Consider the following 26,160-nt stretch of genomic DNA (forward strand, 5'->3'; position numbering starts at 1 on the left):
TGTCTTGTTCCTAGTCTTAGGGAGAAAGCTTTCATTTTTTTCATGGCTAAGTAAGGTATAAGCCTTGTTTTGTTTTTTGTTTGTTTGTTTGTTTTAGTAGATTGATTTTTATCAATTTGAGGAAATTCACTTCTATTCCTAGTCTGTTGAGTATTTTTATGATGAAAGTCTTTTGGATTTTGTCAAGTAAACCTGTAGATTAGCCGTATCAAATAATTGGCTCATTGTAATGAGGGAAACTGTACACCAGAAGAGCTGTAGGTTATCTCACCCCATCCCAAAAGAGAAGGAAAAGTAATTATAAGAGGATTTTTAGAAAAAAGGTGAGTTTAGGCAAAATTTAAGTAATATTTTGTTAGGCTTAAAGTAAAACAAGGCTATGTGTACTCTCTAGAGTTCAACATCAGGTCTGGAGTGTGAACTGGACCCAGAATCTTGTTTCTCTGGAAACTATATAGTAAGATATATGTGGAATGCTGTGTCCAGAAACTTTTTATTTTAAGCTCTGTACCTGGGTTGTACATCGAGCCTGCTTCTCTGTGTCTTGAGATCCTCCAGACAAGATTGAGATGCTTCATACTACTGACATAATTTCCAGCAACAAACTTTCTGATATTCTTTGGCTTTAGAAAATAAGCCAGTGAATAAGAGAATATTATACTTTCAACAGGGAGGCCATTACAGTTGTAGCATGTCCTTTAGGTAAATATTATTTCCTGTTAACTTTGTGATAGGATTTATCTGTGACAGTTATTCCAGCCAGATGACTGGCAATGTTTCGTACATGTGGCTCCCTCCCAAGAATACTTCACTGGCTTTCCCATTTTGTAGACTCTTATCCTGCCTTTACAGCACTGCACAGGCAGGAAGGAGCTGTTTTCTCTTCTTCAGTCGTGATGAGATGAAGGTGTTTTCTCTATGAAGTCCTTGGCTACCTGCCAAAATAGCACTGTAATAGTTATTTTCTGAGTTATGCCTATTCTACAGCCTTGAGTTCTAACTCTGTATTCTACATCCTTGAGTTAATTCTGTATTGATTTACTCTGTTCAATATTTCAGGACTGGTTGATGGAATAAATAGGCATTTTACTTTAGTTTTCAGACTACATAATTATCTGCCAGGACCAGTGACTCAAAGTACTTATTTTACCTGTTCAACTGATTCAGGAACTTTAGTGTTCATGCACATGCAGACACACACACACACGTATCACATGATGCCTGTTATAATGTTAATTTCTTAGTATGCCTGCCAAAGTTATATATATATATTCTTTCTTAAATATGCTAAGAGTACTAACTCAGAGAAAAACAGATAATATGAAGGAATGTCTATCATAAAATAGACATTAATGTCTTTATGTTATCTCGACTAAAATATTTTCATGATTTTAAAATTTAATATTTTCATGATTTTAGAATATATATGTATATATTCCTTTTCACATTTTTTTCCCTTATAGGTTATTACAAAATATTGAGTATAGTTCCCTGTGCTATACAGTAGGTCTTTGTTGGTTATCTATTTTATATATAGTGGTGTGTGGTTTATGTTTTAATTGGCTATTTGCTAATGACAAATACAATTTTTATAGGGAGTTAAATATCTTTTTTTTAATTAATTAATTTATTTATATTTATTTTTGGCTGTGTTGGGTCTTTGTTGCTTCACGCGGGCTTTCTCTAGTTGGAGCGAGCAGGGGCTACTCTTCGTTGCGGTGCATGGGCTTCTCATTGCGGTGGCTTCCCTTGTTGCGGAGCATGGGCTCTAGGCACGCAGGCTCAGTAGCTGTGGCTCGCAGGCTCTAGATCACAGGCTCAGTAGTTGTGGCACGCGGGCTTAGTTGCTCCGTGGCATGTGGGATCTTCTCAGACTAGGGATCGAACCCATGTCTCCTGCATTGGCAGGTGGATTCTTAACCACTGCGCCACCAGGGAAGTCCCCTAAATATCTTTTTAAGAGATAAATATTTTAAAATGCAGCACCAGATTATGATTAAGTGTACTGTCAGGTTGTCATCTATTACAAAACATAAAACAAAAGAGATTATACCTGGACAGTGAGATGTATTATGTACTCTAGTAACCTTGGAACTATGTCAGCCATAGAAAAGAAGCATCTGCTTCATCTCAATGGTAATACCAAGTGGTTTCTTCCTGATTTGGCAGGAAAAAGTGGCCATGAAGAAGATCTGTCAAAGTCAGTGGAAGGGGAAGATACAAAATTAGGATGGATGAATAATTTTGATTTGCTTGGATTTTTTCAGAGCTATGCCGTTTCGCATTCTATTTGTGGATGATGAAAGAGTGGAATGCTGCTTATACAAATAGAGTTGGCTTCATTTCTGAAATGATATGAAAGTGCTAAAATACAGTGGAATAGATGATATATTAATTAATAATTGAAATACTTTTGACCATTATCAACCTCCCACCTACTCACCTCATATAGGAATACCATATGATTCATATAAGCAAAGCTGTATGGATTTTATTATGATTGTGTTTTATAATGTTTTCTTCCATCATCTCTGGCTTAGGTTTCCATACTAATCACCCACATTAATTTCTTATAAGTAGTTTTGTTGACTGTGTGAGAGGTTATTCATGGTAAATTACTGGTGATATAATTCACCCAGAGTCAGACAAGTTGAATCTAATGAATCATTTGTTTGGTTCCAGCTTGATGTACATTGAGAATAAGCAATAGCTGCTATAAATCCATCTCTAAATAATAGTGCTGAAGAATATAGGCTTATGGAAGCACATGGACCTGTGTTAAAAATCTTGCTTCAATACTATTAGTTCTGTGACCATAGGTTTCAGTTTTCTTCTTAGGAAAGAGGAACAATAAAACTAACTTCACAGAGTAGATTTACACATAAAGTGATGTATGCAAAGCAATTACACAATTCCTAGCAGAAAGACAGTGTCCAATAAATGGCAGATATTAATTTTATTAGTGGATTTTCCTCTGTTGCATGTAGAAAAAGAACAAAAGGACAAAATTTTAATAATGTTCAAGAAATGTAGTTCAAAAGGTTTTTGTTTTTTTTTTTAATTGAATAGTACATTTATTTATTTATTTATTTATTCATTCTTGGCTGTGTTGGGTCCTCGTTTCTGTGCGAGGGCTTTCTCCAGTTGCGGCAAGCGGGAGCCACTCCTCATCGCGGTGCGCGGGTCCCTCACTATCGCGGCCTCTCTTGTTGCGGAGCACAGGCTCCAGACGCGCAGGCTCAGTAGTTGTGGCTCACGGGCCTAGCTGCTCCGTGTCATGTGGGATCTTCCCAGACCAGGGCTTGAACCCGTGTCCCCTGCATTGGCAGGCAGATTCTCAACCACTGCACCACCAGGGAAGCCCCAAAAGGTTTTAATATTGTTTTGCTCTCCCACTAAATCCTACTGACCACCAAAGTAAACATTTACCCATCTCAAACCTGAAAACAGCTCTTTTCATCTACCTGTTTTCAGAAGAGCTTAATAATTCTTTTGAGAGTCCTTAAGAGAAGAGCAATAGAAAGACTCTGCCTGTTATAATGTTAATTTCTTAGTATGACTGCCAAAGTTATATATATATATTCTTTCTTAAATTAAATATGCTAAGAGTACTACCTCTGAGAAAAACAGATAATATGAAGGAAAAACTATAATAATTTGGTTATACTTAAAGATGTACACAAAGCACCTCTATGAAAAATGAACCACTTATGTTATCCTAGTGATTGGAAACACAATTTTAAGAAATAATTACTTTTGTTTTTCATATTGTCACGTTTATGTATTAGGCTATGGGTACTACCATTTATCTTTTTCTGTCAACATTAAAGCATGCCTTAGCTCACAATTAATTTTATTTTCTTTTGTTTTTGTATCACATTAGTCGAATAGAATAAAAAAAAATTCATTGCATTAACTTATTAAAACATTCTCTACCATTGTTTGATAGTTGCAAGTGTAGAGTTGTATTTTGGCTTTTTGATACTTTGTTGTAGTTTTTAATGTGTTTGTTTTTCCTTGATGTCTCTAGATATAGTATCAAGAGAAAACTCATTATGATTGTACTTAAATGGTATCTCTGACATATGATTTTCAAAAGCATCGCTAAAGTATTGCACACTGGATACTTTTTGAAAATTAATTACTAAAATATGAAAATAGAAGAGAGCCACCATTTTCCTAAATAAAAGGCAGTTACTTGATTAAGGTTTTTTTGGATAAGAATATTCAGTCTTTAATGCATGTTTTCGTGTAAACTTCTCCATGAGCAGTTCACAGCTCAGTTTTACAGTGTGTAATCAGCTGTCATTGTAGGCATTATGTAGCATTATATAGGCATCATAATTATTATATTTTTGCTTTTTCTGTTCAGAAGCCAAGTCTTTTGTAGATAAAAGTATAATTTTTTTCTTTTCTTTCCCCCATCAGATGTGGGTTCTGTTGAAGGGCTTGCCTATCACAGAGCCTGGGATACACTGTACTGGACCAGCTCCACTACCTCATCTATCACCAGGCACACAGTGGACCAGACTCGGCCTGGAGCATTTGACAGGGAAGCCGTCATTGCCATGTCAGAGGATGACCATCCTCATGTGCTAGCCCTAGATGAATGCCAAAAGTAAGAAATCTGTATTTCTTCATTATAATTATAAGTCAAAGACTATCAAAATTTGTTAATTTTAAAGAGAATTAGCTTTAAAAATACGGATTTCCTTTGAAGTTCTCTTTTCACAATGCATAAAACTATTTTTTATAAGAGCATTATAAATGTGAATAATTGAAATCTGGACTCTTTAAATGCCAGGCATCACCTCCATGAGAGATTCAGTAAAAGCAAAATTAAAGGATGAAAGGGAAAATAGAGACAATACTGTGATTGAATAGACATTTTTCATATATGAAAAAGACATTAATGCATCACTGATTGAAATGATAAATTTGAAACAAAAATAAAACTATTAACAAGTATTGAAACCTAAAAGGTGTTTCTGTAATTCAATTAAGTAATTTTAACAATTGGGGATCTGTCCAATTGAAATACAGAGGAAATTAGTAACAGCAATAGATCTTTGTGTGCAGCTATAATTTCAACATTAGATACTTGACAATAGTCTACATGGTCCACATCGGTTTGATGATATATTGTGCAGGTATTTGTAATAATACTTATGAAGAATTCATGGCAAGAAAAAATGCTCAGGCTATAGTATAAAATGTATAAAAAATAAAACAAATTAGAAAAAAGTCATGTTTCGGGGGATGCTATAAAGAAAGCAATTATATGAAAACTGAAGAATGAAGCTCAGGTTAAGTAGAAAACAAATATGTCTATGGAGTTTCACTCTTATGCAATATGGTAGGAATATTTGTTAACTACTAGAAAGTCCTTTTACTCTTAAACAAAACAAGGACACAGAACTTAGACCAATCTGGTTTCACTGACGAGAAATAGAACTTAGTTTAGGTGTGTTGAAGAAAAATGGAAGAATAAAAAACAATGACTGATAAACACTAACCATGATCACTTGAGAGAAGAAAAGAGCACATGAATTACTCAGTGTGAGAATAACTCAATATGGATACTCTTATAGAACTAGAGATGAGAATTGACTTACTTAACTTAATTAAACATATTTAACTTATAAATTAAGACTCTAAAGTTTGAGAGATGCAGGTGAAGAGAAGGTTGACTCCTCACACAGATTTGGTTACTTAGTTCAGGTGGACACAGGCCTTTAGATGCCTGGGCAAAGGTAGTTCTGCTCACACCACTGCCCTATCACTAGGGTTTGTTGTTGAGTCAGCTACATTGATTCACCAGGAGACTCTTAGGACAATAATAAATATCCTAAAGTTGATCAAAGGAATTTATAAGACAATTTTCAGGTAAACATGAGGGAGATCACTGATGATATTATACATGATTAATTTTAATTGATAAGTGATTTATCCTATAATTATCAGTTACATAGGCTAAAATTACACTTTCATCTTATATATGGTGAACTGTAAATTAGAATTAAACACACTAAAATATTTTAATTGGAAAATTATATGTAATTAAAGTTTAAAGTATAAAAATATTTTTATCATTAAACATATTAATGACACCTTCAAATCACTTTCATATGTTAGTTGATTAACAGAAATTTTAAAATCAAGTCAATTTCTAGATGAAAGACTACTTGAGTTCAAAACTTGGCTCTGTAACTATAACTAATATTCAAGCTCTCTGGCCTCTGTTTTCTTATATGTGAAAGGGTAAAATTAAAGAAGTACTAATACCTTGGAAATTCTGTAATTCTAAAGCCCACAGTCTAGAAAAATATTGCAAATAAATTGTGTATTTAATACCTCATATTATTTGGATAACTTTTTAAACTAAATTTTTCATTTTAAAAGTTACAGGATGTGGTTAAAACTACCACATGATTTAAGAAAGTGGAATGCCATTTTTTTTTTTTTTTTTTTTGCAAATTTACTGATTCATAGGACAAACTATTTTGACACTTTCTCACTTAGAACACCTTTATGTTCCCCAGAATAGATTAAAATGCTATGAAGTATTTTAATAAAGAGCTTAGATGACCCAGCTTTCCCTAATTGGTGGGGGTTATTTTTTAAATTTGCAAGTAGAAAGGTTTTTTGTGTGTGTGTGTGAAGTTGAGTATTGTCTAGTAATAAGTTTTTGCATAATACTCAAAAACCATATATTGAATAATTATGTTGGCTATAATCCTACATTGTCTTTACATGTCTTTACATAGGAATGATATATGCAATCTTGCTGTAAATATGAAATATTATTCCAATTAGTTTTTCTTTGTATTTATTAAACATATTTTTTCAAAATGTAAAGCTGCCTGCCTGTCAGCCTCCCTCCTTCCCTTCTTCCTTTCTTTCTTCCCTTTCTCCCTTCCTCCCTTTTTCCTTCCTTCTTCCTTGCTTCTCCCCTTCCTTCCTCCCTCCCTCCCTCCATTCTTTTCTTCTTTCCTTCAGTTCAAAAACTGATCTTCAAGTAAACTCTTAGGGATACTCCTAAATATAAAGGGGGAGAAAGAAGAACTGTTTCAGTAAAAATGGGCCTTGGAGACTGGAACCCTACAGCCTCTCCACTCTTCCAGTGACCTCTAAGGGCTTCCATAGACTCCTAGGCCTTCTTCAAAGAATAGTTTGACAAACACTGATTTAAAATATTCTAGAAAATCTGTGAGTAACAGATACTATGTTTAAGGATTTGAGAGTAACCCCTGGAATTCTGGAAACAGCATTGTAATTTATAGAAAAATCACACTGATAAACAGAGGAGGGAAAAAAGACATTAAAGAAATATAGGAGTTTAGTAGTTTCTCTAAAACATATACAGAGAAGAATGCAGAATTTAAAAAGCAAACTAGAAGGAGAGAGAGATTTTGATTTTCACCAACTGAAGGAGAGAAATAGTGTTAGGTTAAGAACGATGTCCAAAATGATAACACAGGATCTGCTGAAACATTATAATAATAAGTTAGAGTATATTTGCAGTTCATAGAAAATTTAAAATAACTATTTTTGTCCCTGATTAAAATAAATCTTTACTATGCATCAAACTGATTCAATTTAATTAAATTACTATTTGAGAGATAATTGTTTTTCAGAAATATTTTCCAGGTCATTTAAGAAACTGAGAAAAATATATATACAACTATAATATACATATTTCCCCTTATTACTAAAACTTCCTCAAGGGTCAGAGAATATGAGATAAATAATTTTGCTTCTTTTTAAATAATTTGACATTGCCATGTTTCTACTAACGTTGTTACTGTTAATGAAAAATTTAAGCTATTATCACAATTTTCATTTTAATTAGTTTAATGTTTTGGACCAACTGGAATGAGCAGCATCCAAGTATCATGAGATCTACTCTGATTGGGAAAAATGCTCAAGTGGTGGTCAGTACAGACATACTCACTCCAAATGGACTCACCATTGACCACCGTGCGGAGAAGCTGTATTTCTCAGATGGCAGCCTAGGAAAAATTGAAAGGTGTGAATATGATGGATCCCAGAGACATGTAAGTTAACTGAGAATTTCTTGATTATAGATTTGAAAAATGATACATTTGAAAAATACATGCTTTATATGTGCCTAAAATATGCATATCAAGGGATTTCAAAATAGCTAATTGTTTGAACCAATACAACTGAATCATCTGTTCAGTGAAAAACAAAACTGCAGATAATATTTTGAAAACTTTCTTTAAGTGCATTTGCTACCATGGAGACAGTCCAACTCTTATGGAGAAACAATAACTTGATTTTCTCCTAGTTATGAATTGAATTGGTATTGTTAGAGTGATTTGTGTAAACTTCATTGTTATTTATAATTTTTTAAAATGTGAAATGAAATTGGTTAGTTGCCCTAGGATAAAAGAACATTAGAAAGTAATGAAATGATCCTCTGTCTGTGTTTGGGTCCTCAAAGCAACCTCAGAAGCTTTGAAGAGAGAAGAGTGGAATTCCTTTCACAGTCAGGCTCATTCTCTGTCTCTTTTCTCTGAATTCCAAATAAAATGTTAATGGGAGTGTCTTTTTGCTGCCTCTGGAGAACATTTACAGGAGATATTGAGGGCCTGTAGAATGGTGAACGTCCAGTGCCTCACCTTATCTTATGAGGACGGTAGCCCTTGGCAACTGGGAAAACTCAGGGTTCAGAAGGGTAAGATCTGGGTTGTTACCAGAGGAACAACTGGAGGAATCTACCCCAGCCCCTCTTCACCAGTGCATGCTTGAATAACAAAATGATCCTGAGGCTCTTAGCTCTTCCACTGAGTTTCTGGAAGGACCATCTTCATGGGCCATATTTTCTCTATCACAACTACAGTGCCTTATGGTATTAAAGTAACATAGAGAATATGTATGAATAGCTGTGGCAGTATTTCAATAAAACTTTATTTACAGAAACAGGCAACCAAACAGCAGGCCATATTTGCTAACACCTGATTTATACCATTAAGCACACTGTTTAATTCAATTGAGTATATACCTGTACATATATATCTACATATTATATCTAATATAGATATATATATCTATACCTACATACATATATAATATTAAATATATATATACACACATTATATTATATAGAGAAACATAGATATTTATCTTAGGGCAACTAACTAAATGTATATGTACATATATGTGCATATTGCATATACATATATTGCCTATATGTATATATGTGTGTATATATAGTTGTGTGTGTGTGTGTGCATGTATGTGTGTGTGAGTTTCTTGAGGAAGGAACAAGTGCATTGATTTACATTCTAGGACAGGCACCTCATCTAATTGTGGAGTGGATACTTCAAGTAGCGGTGATATAGTACAGTTGAGTGCTTAAGGAAAATTGAAATAATCAGCTAAGATCTGATGAGTTCAGTTTGTGCTAAAGGCAATAACTCTGATCACAGAATTCTATGCCTAAATTCTTGGTCTATCTTTTCAATTAAAGGCCATGTGACCTAAGGCAAATTACTCAGTGTTTATGAATTTTAGTTTTCTGACATGCAAACTTTCTACCTAAGTTTCAGGGTTATTATGAGGATATAGTGTGAAAACATATGCCTCAGAATACAACAAAAAAATCCTAAATGAACTTAGTGGGTAATGCTTTTGAAAAATAGGTAAATCATTGTCCTGGATATGGTATTATTTTTTATTATGGACTAATACAGAAAATGCTTCTGTAACTCCTCCTAACAACACTTTGTCCACTTTAACTTATTTTTTATATGCATGGTTTTCTTTTCCCTCCTCAGTCTACTGTTATGTATGACACTTATAGCTACTCAAGGTGATCTAGTAATCAGATAGCTCTAATCTAAATAATTCAAAGCCTTTCTTTTGACATTAAAAAAATATGCACAGTTATGATTCCAACTCTCCATTTCCCATCCTTGTCTAAACCAGGATAATTTCTGGCTGGTTGTAGTTAACAATACTATATTGTACATTTGAAGTTGCTAAGAGAGTATATTTTAAAAGTTTTTACCGCCAAAAAGAAATTGTAACTATGTGAAGTGATGGATATATTAACTAAACTTATTGTGGTAATCATTTTGTAGTATATACATATATCAAATCATTATGTTCTATACTTTAAACTTACATAATGTTATATGTAAATTATATGTCAGTAGAGCTGGACAGAAAGATTTCTGTCCTGTAGAGATGAAAATGTTGAGTAGAGAACATTACTTTAAAGGGTACGGGTGTATTCCCCCATACGACATTGATCCATTTTGTCTCAAAGTCAGAACTACATAATCCTTTTCCTCTTCTCCAGTAAATCAGCTTTACCATCAAAATTTCTGGTTGGGCCTAAAAATTGGGAAAATATTTCAACGTTTATTGCGTTCTTACATGCATCTCACTATTTTGCTGGCTTTCCAGATTCTATTGCCAGTGTTGATCATGGGTACTTTGAATTTACCATTAACTTATATACTCTTTGTGATATCCACTGTTTCCTATATTTTAGTCATGATTTTACAACTAGAACTTGTTATCTGTTCCTGAATTGACATGAATTTTTTAATTGACATGAATTTCTGAATACTTATTACACTTTAAATTGCCTGTTTTCATGAACAATCAGCTGTTTATATAATCTATTACTAATATAAGCATAGAATTTTGAGGCTGAGAATATAACTGAGGAGTTAGGTCATCTCCTATTATCTTTAGAAAAGGTTAAATATGCAATCTGGCTTATGTTTCAAGATTTTAAAAAAGGATATTTCCTGAGGAAGAAAGAAATACTACTTATTCTGAAAAAAATATTCTGGGGATATGGCATAATATTATAGAAGTCTCAGAAACTCTAAAAACTCTTCTGTTATCTGATAACTGTTGAAAAAGTGGACCAATTTGTCTAATACCCTATCCATTCACTCCTCAGTTTTATATGTTTAATTACATGTACAAAAGTGTGAACGATATCAAGTATTAATTTGATTTGTGCCTATCCACTTGAGTTGAAGTCTTGGAAATCAAAGGATACCTTTTGGAGCAGATTTCTTTTTTAAATCCTCACAGAACCTAAGAGCTCCTTATCTGAAAAACTTGCATGTAACCAGTTCATTCATTCTAATCTTCATTCGATCTCTCTGTACCAGGCCCTTTTGTGTATGTGTGTGTGTGTTTCCTACTATGTCTGTTCCTCACTCCTATATGGTTCCCCTTGGGCAAAAATACTAATGTAATTGATATATATCCATCCAATTACATATATATACACACACACACATATATACATATAATACACACGCATGTATACATATATATTTAAAACAGATCAAGTAACCAACATAATGAATTTCATTTTTACATTTTTGGAATGCACTGTACAAGGCACTGCAGAAATGTGTGATGGGGTATAATCATGGAGTTAAAAAGAATGATATTTAGGAAGTAAAAATATAGAAGGTTAAAATAGTCTACGAAAGACTTAAAATGCCAAGAAATATAAGAAGAGATGTAAAACATTGTTTAGTTTATAAAGTCAAAAAGAACTGAGACAATGCAATATAAATGAGTGGCCAGAGAAATAATAATTTCAGAAAGAAACATTTCCTTTGCATAGATGTATATTTTCTAGCTTTGGATGACACAGATGACCGTAGAGCAGTTGCAGAAACAGAGAGATCAGATATCCCCAGGGGAGGTGACAAATTGGAAAGAAGCTAGACATTAAAATCTGAAATATTTGAGAGAGTATCTTCTTTAATGAAAAGAAAGCAAGCTATTTAATAAGTTAATTGATAAAGTTTGGAGAGATTCTTGTAAATCTAGGCATTTAAGCCTACAAAGTCAGTACAGTGCCATTCCTCTCCCAAAGTGTGCTTGAAGAGCCTGTCTTCTCTTGAATATCCATAGGAATTAAACTGTGTTCAAGCACTGTTTTTAAACTCTGGTTTAAACAAAGTCTGATAGGCTTAATTCCTGCATTACACCGTAAAGCCTTTAAATGCTCATGCACGTTATAAATCTTTAGAATGGAACACAGTTATGTAGCTTTGTTCTTATCAGGAAATCATTTTTTTTTAACATGGTATACCATGGGCTTAAGTGTTTGTAGGGATTTGAAAAATACTGATATACAATTTCCAAGTCACTTAGTTTATTATAGGAATATTATAGAACCCATTACTAATCAGTAGATTAGGGAAAGAGATCCTTTCAAACATCAAAAGAGAAATCAGAAAAAAAATGTGATTTTTAAAATACATTTTACCTTTTCTATTATAGTTATGTGATAATATTTAGCTAAACAAATTCATTCATAGGTTTAATTTCTTTTGTCAAACTCAGAGTTAGATTTTATTTTTCTGTTTCATCTTATAGTGAGGTCATAATAAAATACAAGTACACACAGTTTAAATCTGACCTGTATTGATAAAAATATACAATAATTGGCTGTTTTTTTTTTTTTTTAATTTTAAATACACATTAACTTGTATCGTGGTCCTACCTATAAATTTTATTGAGGAAAGCATTCTGTTTAACAATATACAATTGAATGCTTTTGTGTAATCTAGTTATTAGGGAAAAAAACAGATAATAATTTCATTCTGTTTTATTTTTATTTCTGTTCTATAGCTGTTGTTCCAGTAGATGAAACAATAACTAATATTGACAGGGGCTAAGACAGCATGATTATAGCCTTTCTCCCTGGTGTTACCCTGTAAGTGTTAATCATTTCTTGGACGGCATCTGCTACCTGAGTGACACAAACCCTTCCAGAAGAGATGTTGTTAATATTCCTAGAAATTGCAATTGCTGATGTTTCTTACTTTTGACATTCTTTTAGAAACTTTGCCCAGAGTTTTTTTTTTTTTTTTTTTGGTTTGGTTTGGTTTTATTCAGAGTATATTCCCAGGCAGAAAAAATAAGTCCTAAGACCTATCTTTAGAATGAGAAGGATACAGAATATCTGTCTTCTAGATAAACACATTCTGATAACACGAACTCTTTTGACTGACAATAGGAAAAATAGTTTTTTTTTTAATTAGTCAATTAAAAGTAAGATCAAATACAAGAATATTTGATGTCCTATTTTTTATGGCACCAAGTATTTTCTTTCTCCTTATAGAATCAGTTATTTCATTCCATAAATGAATCAAGAAATAGATCTATCTATCATCTATCTATCTCTCTATCTATTATAATCTATCTATCCATCTATCTATATCTTCTACCTAATCTGTAAATGTCTATGCTATCTACTCTTTTTGATAATATAGTTTTATTTATGCTATGAAACCTAGAGGGCCTGAACTCTGAAACTTATAGAATAAGTTTTGATGCCCAGAAAAGTGAATTTTCTGACGACATGTTTAGTTTGAATTAGTCAATTCAAAACCATATTCTGTCACCAAAGAAAAGGCAGTGTGGTTTCAAATTTTTAAAAAATGTAAAACATTTTAATTTAACAATTTAAATGTTTGATTTAAAAATCAATGTCAGCATAAGCAGTCACTAAAAAGTTAAGTGAACTGGAAATTTTTCCACCATTATCTGGAATAATCCAGTATTATTTCACAAATTAGGAAACTCAGGCCCCAAAAGGCTACATTAATTTCTAATGTTCCTGTGTCCAATATCTAATGCCAGTTATAATTCCCAACTCTCTATTAGAGCCAATATTATTTATTTTGTTTATTATTATTTTATTATTATTATTTATTTTTTAATTTTAATTTTTTGGCCAAGCTGTGCAGCAGGTGGGGATCTTAGTTCCCCAACCAGGGATCAAACCTGCACCCCCTGCAGTAGAAGTGTGGAGTATTAAACACTCGACCACCAGGGAAGTCCCCCAATGTCCCTTTTTTTAATTTAAAAAATGTTCTATAACATTCCCATTCCTATCAAAAATGAAATTTTGTATTATATCTATATATAGGTAGATAACTTTTCAAAACTCAAATTAATATCTAAGTATGAGTAAACATAAATAAATATAAAGTAATTTATAATAAAATAGGACATATTCCAATATGTAAATGTACAAAAATAAGAGAGAAAACATGAGGAAGTGATCAAGATCTTTTCACTTATGCATAGAATCATCATGAATGTGACAGATGTGAAGGCAGACTCATATCAGGTGTGTTGTACTGGATACTCAAGTACTGAGAGTAGTGCTGCCTTGGGTGATGTATTTTCAAAATTGGTAATGAGTTCTTGATAAAATTCTAAACAAAATGAAGTGAAGCCATCCCTCAATTTACATGGAATGTGACTGCCTCCATTGTACATCACTAAGATGGAAAATTGTTTTAAATGAAACATGAAGAAAAGTCTCCTGACAGCAAGTGATCTTTCTACTCTGTCTCTAATGCCTCAAACACATGGGATGCTGGGCCTATCAACAGCTAGATGGACCATAGCCAAGAAGGAAGAGTGTCTGTTTGTTAGTGGACGCATTCTGTGAATTTGAATTCTAACAGATGAGCCAGTGGAATATAAGGAACTGACTGTATCCATTGTCTGCTATATAACAGGCATGCAGTCAGGTATATTACAAATGAGTCCACTGACTACCAAATCCTGTAGGGCTGCTGAAAACTCAGGTGTTTTATTGCCTGTGATGTATCTTTGAATTCAAGAGGCACCATTCAATATTCAGATTATTATATCCAGTATTATCTTTGATATATTTCAAGTGTTCTTGGATATTAATAGTTATTCAAATTACAATCTGAACTTAACAACTTTCTAATATTTAAATAATCTTAATAACTTTCTAATGTTTAAGAATAATAAATGACTAAATAGAAATGTGATAAAAAAGGAAAGAATAAGACAATATAATTCTATGAATCCATTAAAAATGATGACATGAAATATACCTACTTCATGGGAGATTCAGTATCTATGAAGTGAAAAACATAGACTGAACAAATTAACACACTGTCACCCAGACTAGATGTTTTAAGATTTCCTGCTTTGTGAGTGATTTTCAGTTGAACCTGGACATTGTTGTTTTACTGTATGAAGTTCTGAATCTTACTGAAGCCTTTTGTCTTAACTGGCTTTCTCTGACACCACTCTGGCAGAGGAAAGTAAGAGCTCTTGCCTTGTTACTGTCAGGTGGAGGAGGAAGCCTAGGTCCCTCACCTAGCCTCTGTTGACACCTGAGGCAGAATTGGGACTTCTCTACTTCTGGATGGGGATGTGAGTTCCAGCTCCCCACTGGGTCTCCACTGTCACCACTGTGGAGGTGACCTCATTACCACCGGATGACATGGAAATCCAGATTCTCCTCTGTGCTTTTCTGACACCACTCCAGTGGGGAGGGGGTGGGTACGGCATTTCTGCCAGGTGTGGGTGGAAGTCCAGTCTCCCCACTTGGCCTTTGCTGGTGTGGGTGTGGATGGGTCACAGTTTTTTTGTTTTTTTTTTTTAATGTGGTATTTGCCTAGAGTAGAGCAGTTACCATCTAAAATTTTCTGCCTTACTAGTTTTCTACCTTACTAGACTGCCTCGTCTCTTGGCTTCAGAGAGCAGGCTTCTGTTCTTTTCTGTGCATTTAGCATTTTGGCATTTCTGGGTTGCCAGCTTATTCAGTTCCAAGTCTGGGATATATGAGGCAAAAATAAAACCCACGGAACTCACCACCATGTTGTTCCTTAGTCCCAAGGTCCATAGCTGGGCTGCTTTCTCCTCTCTACCTTTCAGTCTTCTTATATTTGTTTTATATATAATTTCCAGGTTTTTAGCTGTACTTAGTGAGAGGAATCCAGAAAATATGTCTACTCCATCTTCCCAGAAGCAGAAGTCATTGTGCTTATAGATTTTTAGAAATTCAGAATAGAAAAAGGATATGCCTCATACTTATTGTTTTATAAAATATTTTTAAAGATATAAACTATGTTCTACAAGTCTCTAAAACAGCAAAATGTTTGTCTGTGTATTGACAGTAGATTTAATTGAGGTAAGATTTATTAAATCACACATGATGTGACATGAGTTACTAGAATCCAAAGACATTGAAACACTGGTCCTCCATGTGAGAGAAACAAAGATTGTGGAAATAAAGATGATGAATTGTGTTGTCTAAATTTTATCATCTCTAACTCTATGATGTGTACACATTATCACTGAGTGAATACAATAAAGTACATATGGTGATTATGACATTGCCAAATACAGGTGCCTGAGTGAGAATAAGAAGGGAGGGGGAAAAATGTGAAATTGGTATTAGATTAAATTATTTTAATTCCTGGCTCTGGTTATAAAGAGATGTGTGATCTTCAGCAATTAAGTGTATCTTTTTGAATCTCAGGCTCTATATATTGAGCTAGGTTCAAAATTTTCTTCCAAATTTAACCTTTTATGACTCTACCATTGGTTATGTGGAACTCAACTAGATCAGTCTTTGGATATATCTTTTCACACATTAATATGCATAATAAATGATGCCACATATTGTTTATTTTAACAAACAGTTAAATTTTAACAGTTTTAATAACAAAAGAGAACATACTCCCTTTCAAGAAGCAGTATGATGTGGCAGAAATTAACAAGGTTAGATTGTGGAAATAGACATGTATTTGAAACTTGCATCCTTGACATATTGTTTAATAAACTTGGGACATTTTCTTAACCTTTTTGTGCCTTAGTTTCTTCTGTAAAATAGGACTAGTAGTTTTTGCCTCACAGAGGATATTTTGAAGAGTTAGCTTTTATTATATGCAACCTGTTACCTGACAATAGTCAACAAATATTAAATCTTATAAAAGTCCCCTTGAATAATGAAAATTAAAAATTGTATAATGATATTCACTACACACATATAAATTTATATGAGCATGAATTATATCAATTAGACTAAATCATAAATTACCTTATTGCCTCTTCTATAGGATTACTAGCATCTGAAGAGTAGAATTTGTTTCTCATCTTTGTCTCTCCAAAAGCAAGTAGCCCAAGGTCTGGTACATTGCTGTATTCAGCAAATATTTGCTGAAGCAATGAGTAAGTGGATGAATAAACTGAAAGAAAAATTATAAAAATGTTTCCCTGAATAAAATGAAAAAGTAAACTACTTAAAAAAATAGACCAAAATCAAAACTTATCTATTTCAAAGGCCTCAGCCATCCAGAGTAATTTTCTGAAAGCTGTACAACTGATATTCCTATTTTGTAAGGTAAGAATGTTATTGCAGTAGGGTTAATGGTGTTTATTTTTAACACAATCCCTTTGATTTAAATCCACATACATTTCAGTGATGGTTCAGCTTGGTTAGTCGTGCAAATTAAAGTGTTACTGAAGCTGGACTCTCTCCGTAGAGATGTGTTCCTGGAGGAAAATAATGGTCAGTATCTAGGGCAACTAGTGTATTTACCCAGAAAATAACAGGTGTCCCTTCAGCATGTGATGCTGATACTGATGGATTGATTTAATATTTCTTGGAAGATTTCAATTTGTTAGGCATTAGACAGAATTTTCAAAAGTAGCCACCTGTCCCACCTGCCTCATTGTAGAAATTTAAATACAAAGATGAAAAGAACAGATAGCTAAGAAAGCCATCCTGCACACACAGACGTGTGTGTGTATCTATCCATATCTATATATATCTATTCTATATCTATATGTATAAATGAGCATAATGCTTTCAGATTATTTTTCTTTGCAAACTGAACAGAAGGATAAGCAAATAAAAAGTTTAAAACATATTTTCTTCGGTGAAATAAATTAGTAGATATGGGAAGAGTAAGAGATTAAAAATTTTTATATTTAAATTCAGGAAATTCTGAATTAACTTACATGAATTTTTCTCTTCTCTGAATTCCTGATTAAACTTTTGAATTGTTCTTTAGCTGATTTTAATGTGTTTCTTATTAGTTTTACATGCATGTAAATCAACATGAATTTATTTAAGCTTGAGACAATATCTTGAATTTTCTTTCTGTGTTTGGCTCTTGAAAACATTTAGAATGCCAGCAAACTGATTAAAACCAATTAACTAATTATTATTTCAGCTATTTAAAAAATGATTTAAAGTAGTTTACAATAAAAGCTCAGGTATAGTATGACTGTAAATAAATAACAAAAGAGTAAATTTATTCCTGAGCTTCCCAGCAGCCAAGACATTAGGGCAACCTATTAAGTTATACAGTACCTTTATTTAGTATAAGGGGACAAAATTGTTTAGCTGGAAAAATAGATGTTTTCTGTGGCCCTAAGATTTAAAAGATTATTGTAATGAGATCTTTTATTTACATGAGAGCCTTTGAGAATATATAAAAGCTAATGAAAATTAAAATGCTAAATAATTTCTACTGGCACATATGAACAAATCATCAAAAGAAATATGGCTGGCCATCAACATGTAAAATACATTTAATAATTTTCAGTTAAGTTGTTCAATTACTAAAAAGACAAGCTAATATTTAAAACTAAATGAAGTTAGTAAGATACAGGAGCTGAGTTATTGTGTAATTATTAAACATCAAGAAATAATAAAGACAAATGGAGGGGAAAGGTAAATAATGTTAACTAAAGGTATATCTTGGAAATAAGACTAAATAATTATTCATACAAAAGGGGGAACTGTTAAAAACAAGCAATACTGCAGATTCTTAGGCTAGTATTTCCACCAAGATTCAAACAGAATCCTATGACCACTAATGTAGCAGCTGCAAATTTGTATAGTCAATAATTTATCCTGCTAAGATGGTAATTCCAGACATTGAGGGCCAAAGTATCCAGGTGTTTTTCTCCAGAATTAGGCGCTGGAGCTGAGCACAAGTGAGGAAAGAAGGACACATCACTTCATGTGGTTCTACTGGCCATTTTGAAAAACTGAGACTATTCAGCTGACCAGACCTTCTACCTCTGGGGCTGCTGAATGGAAGGAACATTACAGGGCTTGTTAGTTGAATAAAAACTAAACACCCCAGAATAACACTGCCTTGGGCAAGAGAAAAGAGCATACGTTTCTTAATTTGTCAATGATATGCTAGAAAAAGTAGAACAATTTCTTAATACCAAATGTACAATAGACTCTCCTGGGGAGCTTTTGTGTAATACAACACCTGAGCCCTCCCCCATGCTCGCCCCAGGACAATTAAATCAGAATTCCTGGAAGAGGCATGGGTTTTAATTTTAATTTCCAGTTGATTTTCATGTATAGTCAAAATTGGGATTTACCGTAATAAGCTATTAGAAACATAAAGGAGAGTTTACTCAATGTGTAATTGACTATATGCTAAATGAGAATATCTATCTCTGTATGTCTATATCTATATCTATATATTTTAAATCCTAGTTTGGATCTCGCTCTCCTGATTCTGAATTTCTAGGAGAGTTGGCATAGGAATTATCCCAGTTTTGGTCTTCACAGTGCCTAGCACGTTTTCCCCCAAATATGGAACTCTTATCATTGTTATTGGGTGATACAGAGAAACAGCATCAATTTAAAGTTAATGACATAGTGTGAAAAACCATTCTATTCTTAGTGTTTTTTCAATCCTCTGACTTTGGAAGAAAAATTAAGTGTATTGCTATATATATTTAACACCCCTGTGATGCTGTTACTGAGAGAGAGAGGGAGAGAGAGACAGAGACAGAGAGAAAGGGCAGGGGAGAGAACTCAGACTAAAATTTGGTGGGTAATGGTATTTAATTGTAATTTGATAGCATTGTTTCCATTTCTTTGTAGATATTTTGAGATTTGCATTCTATTTCTTTTAACCGATACTGAATTTCCCTTTATATAATGAGTCAATTTAATGAACAATTCAAGATAAATGATAGTAGAAGTTGTATTCAGATATGGGAAAAAAAGAATGTGAAAACATTTTTCTCAGTTCAGATTTGTAAAAAAACAGAGCCTGAGGCAAGAGTTTATATTTTGATTCCTTATTAGACATGCAATCCCAGGAAGTAGTAGTGAGGGAAGAGAAGAATGGGCTGAGAAGGAGGAAGAACATTTATGAAGAGGTGTGCTACAGAGCTGGCTACTTCTTAGTATCAAGTGCAATGGATTTCTTCATCTCCTGAGACCATCTTCAGAGAGACCATATAATCTATTGCACTTTAGTATAGTCCATTAGCAAGTAGTGTCAAGGAAAGGAGATAAATATACCTGCTGGCCCTTTTCTCTTGGTCAGAGATTTGACCCATGGGTTATTAATTTCCCACCATCCTGGGGAGTGGTCAGAGGCTCTAGGCACAGGCATGAAGTGAGAGCACTGTGCCCATATGAAGTTGTTTATCACATTAACTATAACCAAAGAAAGAAAGAAAGGAAGAAACAAAAAGTGGTCATGAATTCTAGAGCCAGCTGTGGCTGAGAGTATCCCGATGTGTTAAGTAAGGCATGTTTAATACAACAGCATTCAAGTGACTAAAGACTGGGAAACATTGTCCTAACAAGGAGTGCTCATTCAGGACAAGGGACAGTATCACACAAGCTTTATTCTGACCCTTGAAAATTTTAAATTTGTATAAACAGTACTCTTGTGTGTTTCAGTTGTTTCATAAAGGGTTTTTAATAATAGCTGCCATTTAGTGGATGCCTAATTGTTTTAGTCTTCATTTGACATAATTATCACCAAAGCAGCTATTATTATTTCAGTTTTGCCAGTAAAGTAGTTGAAGCCCTGAAAAGTTAGCCAATTTGAGGTCAGGAATTAAACCACGTTCGTAAGACACAAGGGTCCAAGTTCTTTCATCTGCAATGTATCATCTTACAAGTCCATGATCTTTCCAAAAATGAACGTCCTTGCATGTTTGCTACCTTTTTTCTGAACAGTTTTGTCATTAGGAAAGCATTAGCATTTTTTAGTGTGTTTTAAATGCATTGATCCTGTTCTTAGACTGGAAGATATACAAACCTAAGATTGGGGGAATGTGTTACTTAACAAATAAATGCTTCTCAAAGTTTAATATGAATTCACATCAACTGATAATCTTGTTAAAATGCAAATTCTGATTTAGTAGGTCTGGTTTGGAGCCAGAGATTATATATTCCTTAGAAGTTTCCATGCTTTTAGTAGCAAGGGTGTAAATGTTATTATCTACAAAATGTTTTATTGAACTATAGATATCTGTAACATACAGTACAAGTAGTGAGGCAATCCTCAAACATTATGTGGCAGAGTTACTCTAAACATATTAAAAAATTTTAAATCCTGAAATTTCTAGAAGGGGAAATAGCAGCATCGGTATGGGGCAGGAGGAAGGTAAGGGGTGGCCATGGAGAAATGGTGTTACCGAACAAAGTTCGTGTGCTTGGTGCACAGTGAGGCCAAACAAACCAAAAGTTCAGAGTTTGGAGCAGAGAATGGTTTATTGCAGGGCCAAGCAAGGAGACGGGTGGCTCATGCTCAAAAACCCCGAACTCTCTGATGGTTTTGGGGGAGAAGTTTTTATAGGCAAAATTTGGGGTGAGGGCTGCAGGGTGTGTGACTTTCTTCTGATTGGTTGGTGGTGAGGTAGCAGGGCGGTGCTCCAGGAGTCTTGTGCTCAGCCTGAAGTTGCCATCCTCCACTTGGGTGGGGTCTTAGTTCTGCAGAAAAAGTCAAAGATATTGTTCTGTATATTCCTTGAGGAGCACCAGGACCCTGCCAAGGCTGCACTATTGTCTCTTGACTGCTCCTCCCTTGTTTCTGCATTCCCTCCCTTCCCTGATTAGCAGCTATTTGAACCTGCCCTTTGGAACTCAGGGAAGGTCATGGAGGCTGAATGAAGCCCATTTCCTACAAGCAAGAAACGGGGGACACGGAAAGGCTTTGTATCCAGGAGCCCCACAGGGTCCTGCGTGGTTTCAGTGCAGAACAGCATTTGACTACAAATGCTCCTGTGTTGTCAAACAGGCCCAGCTTTATGATGAGACAGATTTAGTGAATGAAGTAATTTTTATCTAGCTCAATAAATGTTCATTGAATGAAAGGAAGATAGACTCAATTATCAATAATTACCATAGAAAAACAAGTCATAGGAAAAGTAATAATGTTACCTTGATTTCTCTGTCTAAAGCCATTTAGAAAATTATGCGAAAGAAGCTTTCAATTCTGACTTCAGGTCCTCCTACTCTGTCTTCCTATATCAAACTTAAATAGAGGAAGTAAATAAAAGCAACAATGCAAGGTTCATGTCTGTAACTCAACTCCTGGAGGCCTCACTCTGCTGATATACTGCTGTAATAAATTACACAACTGGTGTGTTTCCTTTGATTTATTACTGCAATAGATCATGAGTGTGATGACTGACATAAACATGTGTTCTGTACACAGCTGGGCTTCATGATATTTTATTTCTTTTTCCTCATTTTCAAGCACTTAGTGTGGAAAGTAAGAAAGAAAACAAATTGACAAATGCAGGAGGATGTTTCTGAAGCAGCCTTCCCTATAGACTCTTGAAGTGATAGCTTTTAAATTGAGAAATCCCAGTGCTCTTCTTGATTCCAGGCCCTCTCGAAGGGCTGTTTAAAAAAGATTTTTAAAAAATACGAACTCACATGAATTAGGTTTTGTGAAATCAAACTGTAGGACTCTTTTTTCTTTTTCTTGACTGTGTAAATACATAATGACAGACTTCAGCTGCATTTCCTTATTCTCTGAGCCATTATGAGCTATCATGGAAATTGGAATTACAGACATTTAAAATCAAAGTAATTACCTAATAGGCTGTTATACCCCTACTTTGAAAAGGAAAGTATTTATTCTCTCATGAGTCCAATCATTTTCTTAAACTTAGAATTTTTGCTGAGGTGTAAATTATCTCTTTTTCTTTCATGGTTGAAACCGTGCTTTATCATGGATCCCGAGAGCATTTCTGCAGTTGGACACACTAGGCCTTGTAATAATGTATGTGTCATCTAGTCTCTCTGCAATTTGTATCTATCTGGAGAGCTGTGTGAAATGCATGCTATTATTTGATCAGAAGAATTTCTTTGTCCCTCATCAACATTTAATATTACCATTCTTTGTTTTGTCAAGAACTGTGAAGGTTCTGAGATGTTACCTCACTTGCAGAATCATGTACTTTATACGTATGAATTTTGTAGAAACACAAGACATTGAGTCAAGGAAAATAGTTCTTTATTGATACTTATAACCAGATCAATAGCCAGAGTAAAAATAAAGAATTGGTCCTTAACATCTAGACTAGCAGCAAAACAATGAGAGCTGATAAAAATCTTTCAAAGTGGGTGGCAAATTACATCCCATAAACGAAGAATGGAGAGCAATGCATTTTGTTCATTTATAAATAGCACAGAGAGAGCCATCTCCTTTCCCTCCCAACAAGAGTGAGGGGAAACACAAAAATTTTACTCCTTTGAGACTGAATGGAAATGTTCCTGGTATCTCACCCTAACCTTTTGAAGTGTAAATACATATTTTCAAGGGCCTAAGAGTCTCCAACTTCTAAAGCCCAGAAATGTGGCAAAATGTTGGGATTTGTCCCTTTTGGCATTTAGGGATAATGGTCAAGTCTTTCTTGTACCTTGCGGCTTAATGCAGGGACTTGGTTGGGCTGCCATTTGGCCCTCTTGGGGAAATAAATTGCATTACCCTTTCAGATCACATAAATTAGCTAGAAAACAGCTACTAATTTAATTTTCATGGAATGTGAAAAGTACAATGTTCCTGGGGAAAGTGAAAGCAAACATTCTCTATATTTATATTGTATACATTTCTGTGTCTCAGGAGGCTTTTTGCAGGAGCACCGAGAAATCCAAGGAAGTTTTATTTTCCCTCAAAGTCATATTATGCAATTTTTTTATCCACTTTTAAGAGTTTAAGATTCTCCTTTGCCTTTCCTCCCTCTCCCCTTCCTTCTTTACTTTGTGTCTTTGGCCCTATCAAACTCACCCCCACCCCCACCCCGTTCCGTTCTCTTGCCAAAGTAGAGCAGTGAACAAAACAGACAAAATTCTCTGCCCTTATAAGAGATTATATTCTAGTGAGAAGGCAGACATTAAGCAAGGTAATTACATAAATATATGGTAAATTAGGCAGTGATAAATACTTAGAAAAAATCATCTTGGGAAAAAGACGTTGATTATTCTAGAGAGTGATTGGGGAAGATTTCACTGAGAGAATAATTAAAGAGAGCTAGCTAGCCAAGGGGTATTTGGTGGAAACTCATTCAGGCAGAGAGAACTATAAATATAAAGACCTTGAGGAGGGATTATAGCTGGTGAGTAAGAGGAGGACTGGGTAGCTGGAGGAAGAGTGAAAGAGGAGAGCAATAAAGTAATTTATTTTCCTATTCAATATTCATTTCTCTTGTCAATCTCACATAGTACTTTGCATGATACCATGTTGAATGACCAGCATCAACACATTAGTTGTATTAGAACTGATTAAACTCATCCGCCCTCACCTGAAGAACTGTGGCTTTGTAGATGAGAATGAAAGTGAATAACTATGAGGATCTTGGCTGTGATAGAATAGACGTCTTTGGAGAGAGAAAAATTTAAACCACATAATTATGCTCTGTCAACTTGTGTCTTCCTCCATAACAATACAGTCTCTAAAACTTGTTCATTTTTTTGTTTTAATCACCAAAATTATTGTTCACTGGTAATTTTCAAAGGTCAAGTTAAGAGGTTAGAAATATTCATCATGAACATTTGAGCTGGCATGACTCTCCAATTTTTATTATAAAGTTTAAAGTCATTATTTTTCTTATTGATGAAGAAATTTTTTTATGATTAAATTTTTAAACATCATTTATTTTGAGTAATATTATAGAAGATTAAAATCATCCTTATAAAATAGTTAATCATGTTTATCTATCTATTAAAATTTTATGTATTTAAGATTTTTAAAATTGATATAATTATGTTCAACCACATAATTTTTTTCTGCTAATACAAATGACTAAAATTTTGAAGGATAAGAAATCATTTGGATCAAAATCTTGAAAATAAGGAATAAAATGAATCAAGTAAATGTGGACTTAGCAAATCCTAAAGTCTATATTGGACAAGGTTATACAACACGAATAAAAGGTGTCATCACAGAAATGTTACAAAAATATGACATTACAAGGCTCATTACCTTGAGAGACAGCACTGGAAATTTAAAGTAATTCAAATATTTGAGCAAATGGGTCAATGCCAAGAGCATCTGATGTCTTACAGCAGTGTACTTTGATCAGTTTTCAAAATTGTTATCTCAAGAAACCTCTATTTTTTTCAGCAGCAAATCTCTGTTAATCACAGGCTGAGTAGGATGGAACATGGAACTACACTTGTGTGGCAATGTGTGTGACATCTTTTGTCCATTCAATACTAATTGCAAAGACATATTATTCAAAACAGAAAACTTTTACATTGAAGAAGAGAAATGCAATAAGTTTAATTAAAAGAAATAAAATATCCTGAGTTAATAAATTGGGGAGACTATGTAGTCTAGAAAAAGCAAACAAATAGAATCCTGTAAGAAAGGAAAGAGAGGCTTCAATGTGTTTATTTTTGGAAGCAAAAGAATGAGGTGAGTAAATAGTATAACTGAGGTTCAACTATTGAAGTAAGTATCAGGCTAAAACTGAACTGGGCTAAACCACAGTCAGTCCCTTCAGGTATAGACCACGTTTAGGGTAATGATATTGTCTAGGAGGAAGAAATTCTCCTCTACCCTTCTACATTCTTCTGGCTGGTCTAAGAATTAAATTGACCTGAGACAGATTAACAGGAGAAAATCAAACAAACATTTAATGACATGTATACATTTGAGAGACCCAGGAAAATTAACTTGCTAAAATGGCTGAAACCCTCATCTTAAATATCATTTTCAGCTAAAGACAAAAAAAGGATGTTGGGGGGTAGTGGTTTGAGAATTTAAAGGGGCGGAAGGCATTTGACCTGGAGATGGAAAAGCAAATGTTTGGTAAACAAATGTTTGCTGGGCCATGCAGAGACAATAAGAAACAAAGAGGAATTTTAACAGAATTTGCTAGGTCCTTCCTTGTCTACCCATCTAGTTCATACTATCATTATGTATGGTGATACCTCCCTTCCTGGAACAGGTCTTCTGTCTGCCTTCTTTAGACAGTTAAGGGGAAGATCAGAGAATTTTCCTTTTGGACCTTGAGTGTTTTCAGCTCAAAATAATTCACATGCCAAAGAGGCATTTTGGGGTGGCAAATTTT

General features: G+C 34.0%; 1 protein-coding gene across 1 annotated transcript in view; it reads left to right on the forward strand.

Annotated features, from left to right (window-relative positions):
- Positions 1–26,160, forward strand: part of LRP1B (LDL receptor related protein 1B) — a 1,905,856-nt gene that overhangs the window by 1,550,719 nt on the left and 328,977 nt on the right. Inside the window, exons 43-44 of the mRNA XM_082395829.1 lie at positions 4,429–4,618; positions 7,853–8,057. Of these exons, the coding sequence (XP_082251955.1) occupies positions 4,429–4,618; positions 7,853–8,057 (395 nt within the window). The remainder of the gene's footprint in view (positions 1–4,428; positions 4,619–7,852; positions 8,058–26,160) is intronic.

The sequence above is a fragment of the Balaenoptera borealis genome (genome assembly GCF_965194805.1).
Source record: "Balaenoptera borealis genome assembly, chromosome: 6".
Taxonomy (NCBI): domain Eukaryota; kingdom Metazoa; phylum Chordata; class Mammalia; order Artiodactyla; family Balaenopteridae; genus Balaenoptera; species Balaenoptera borealis.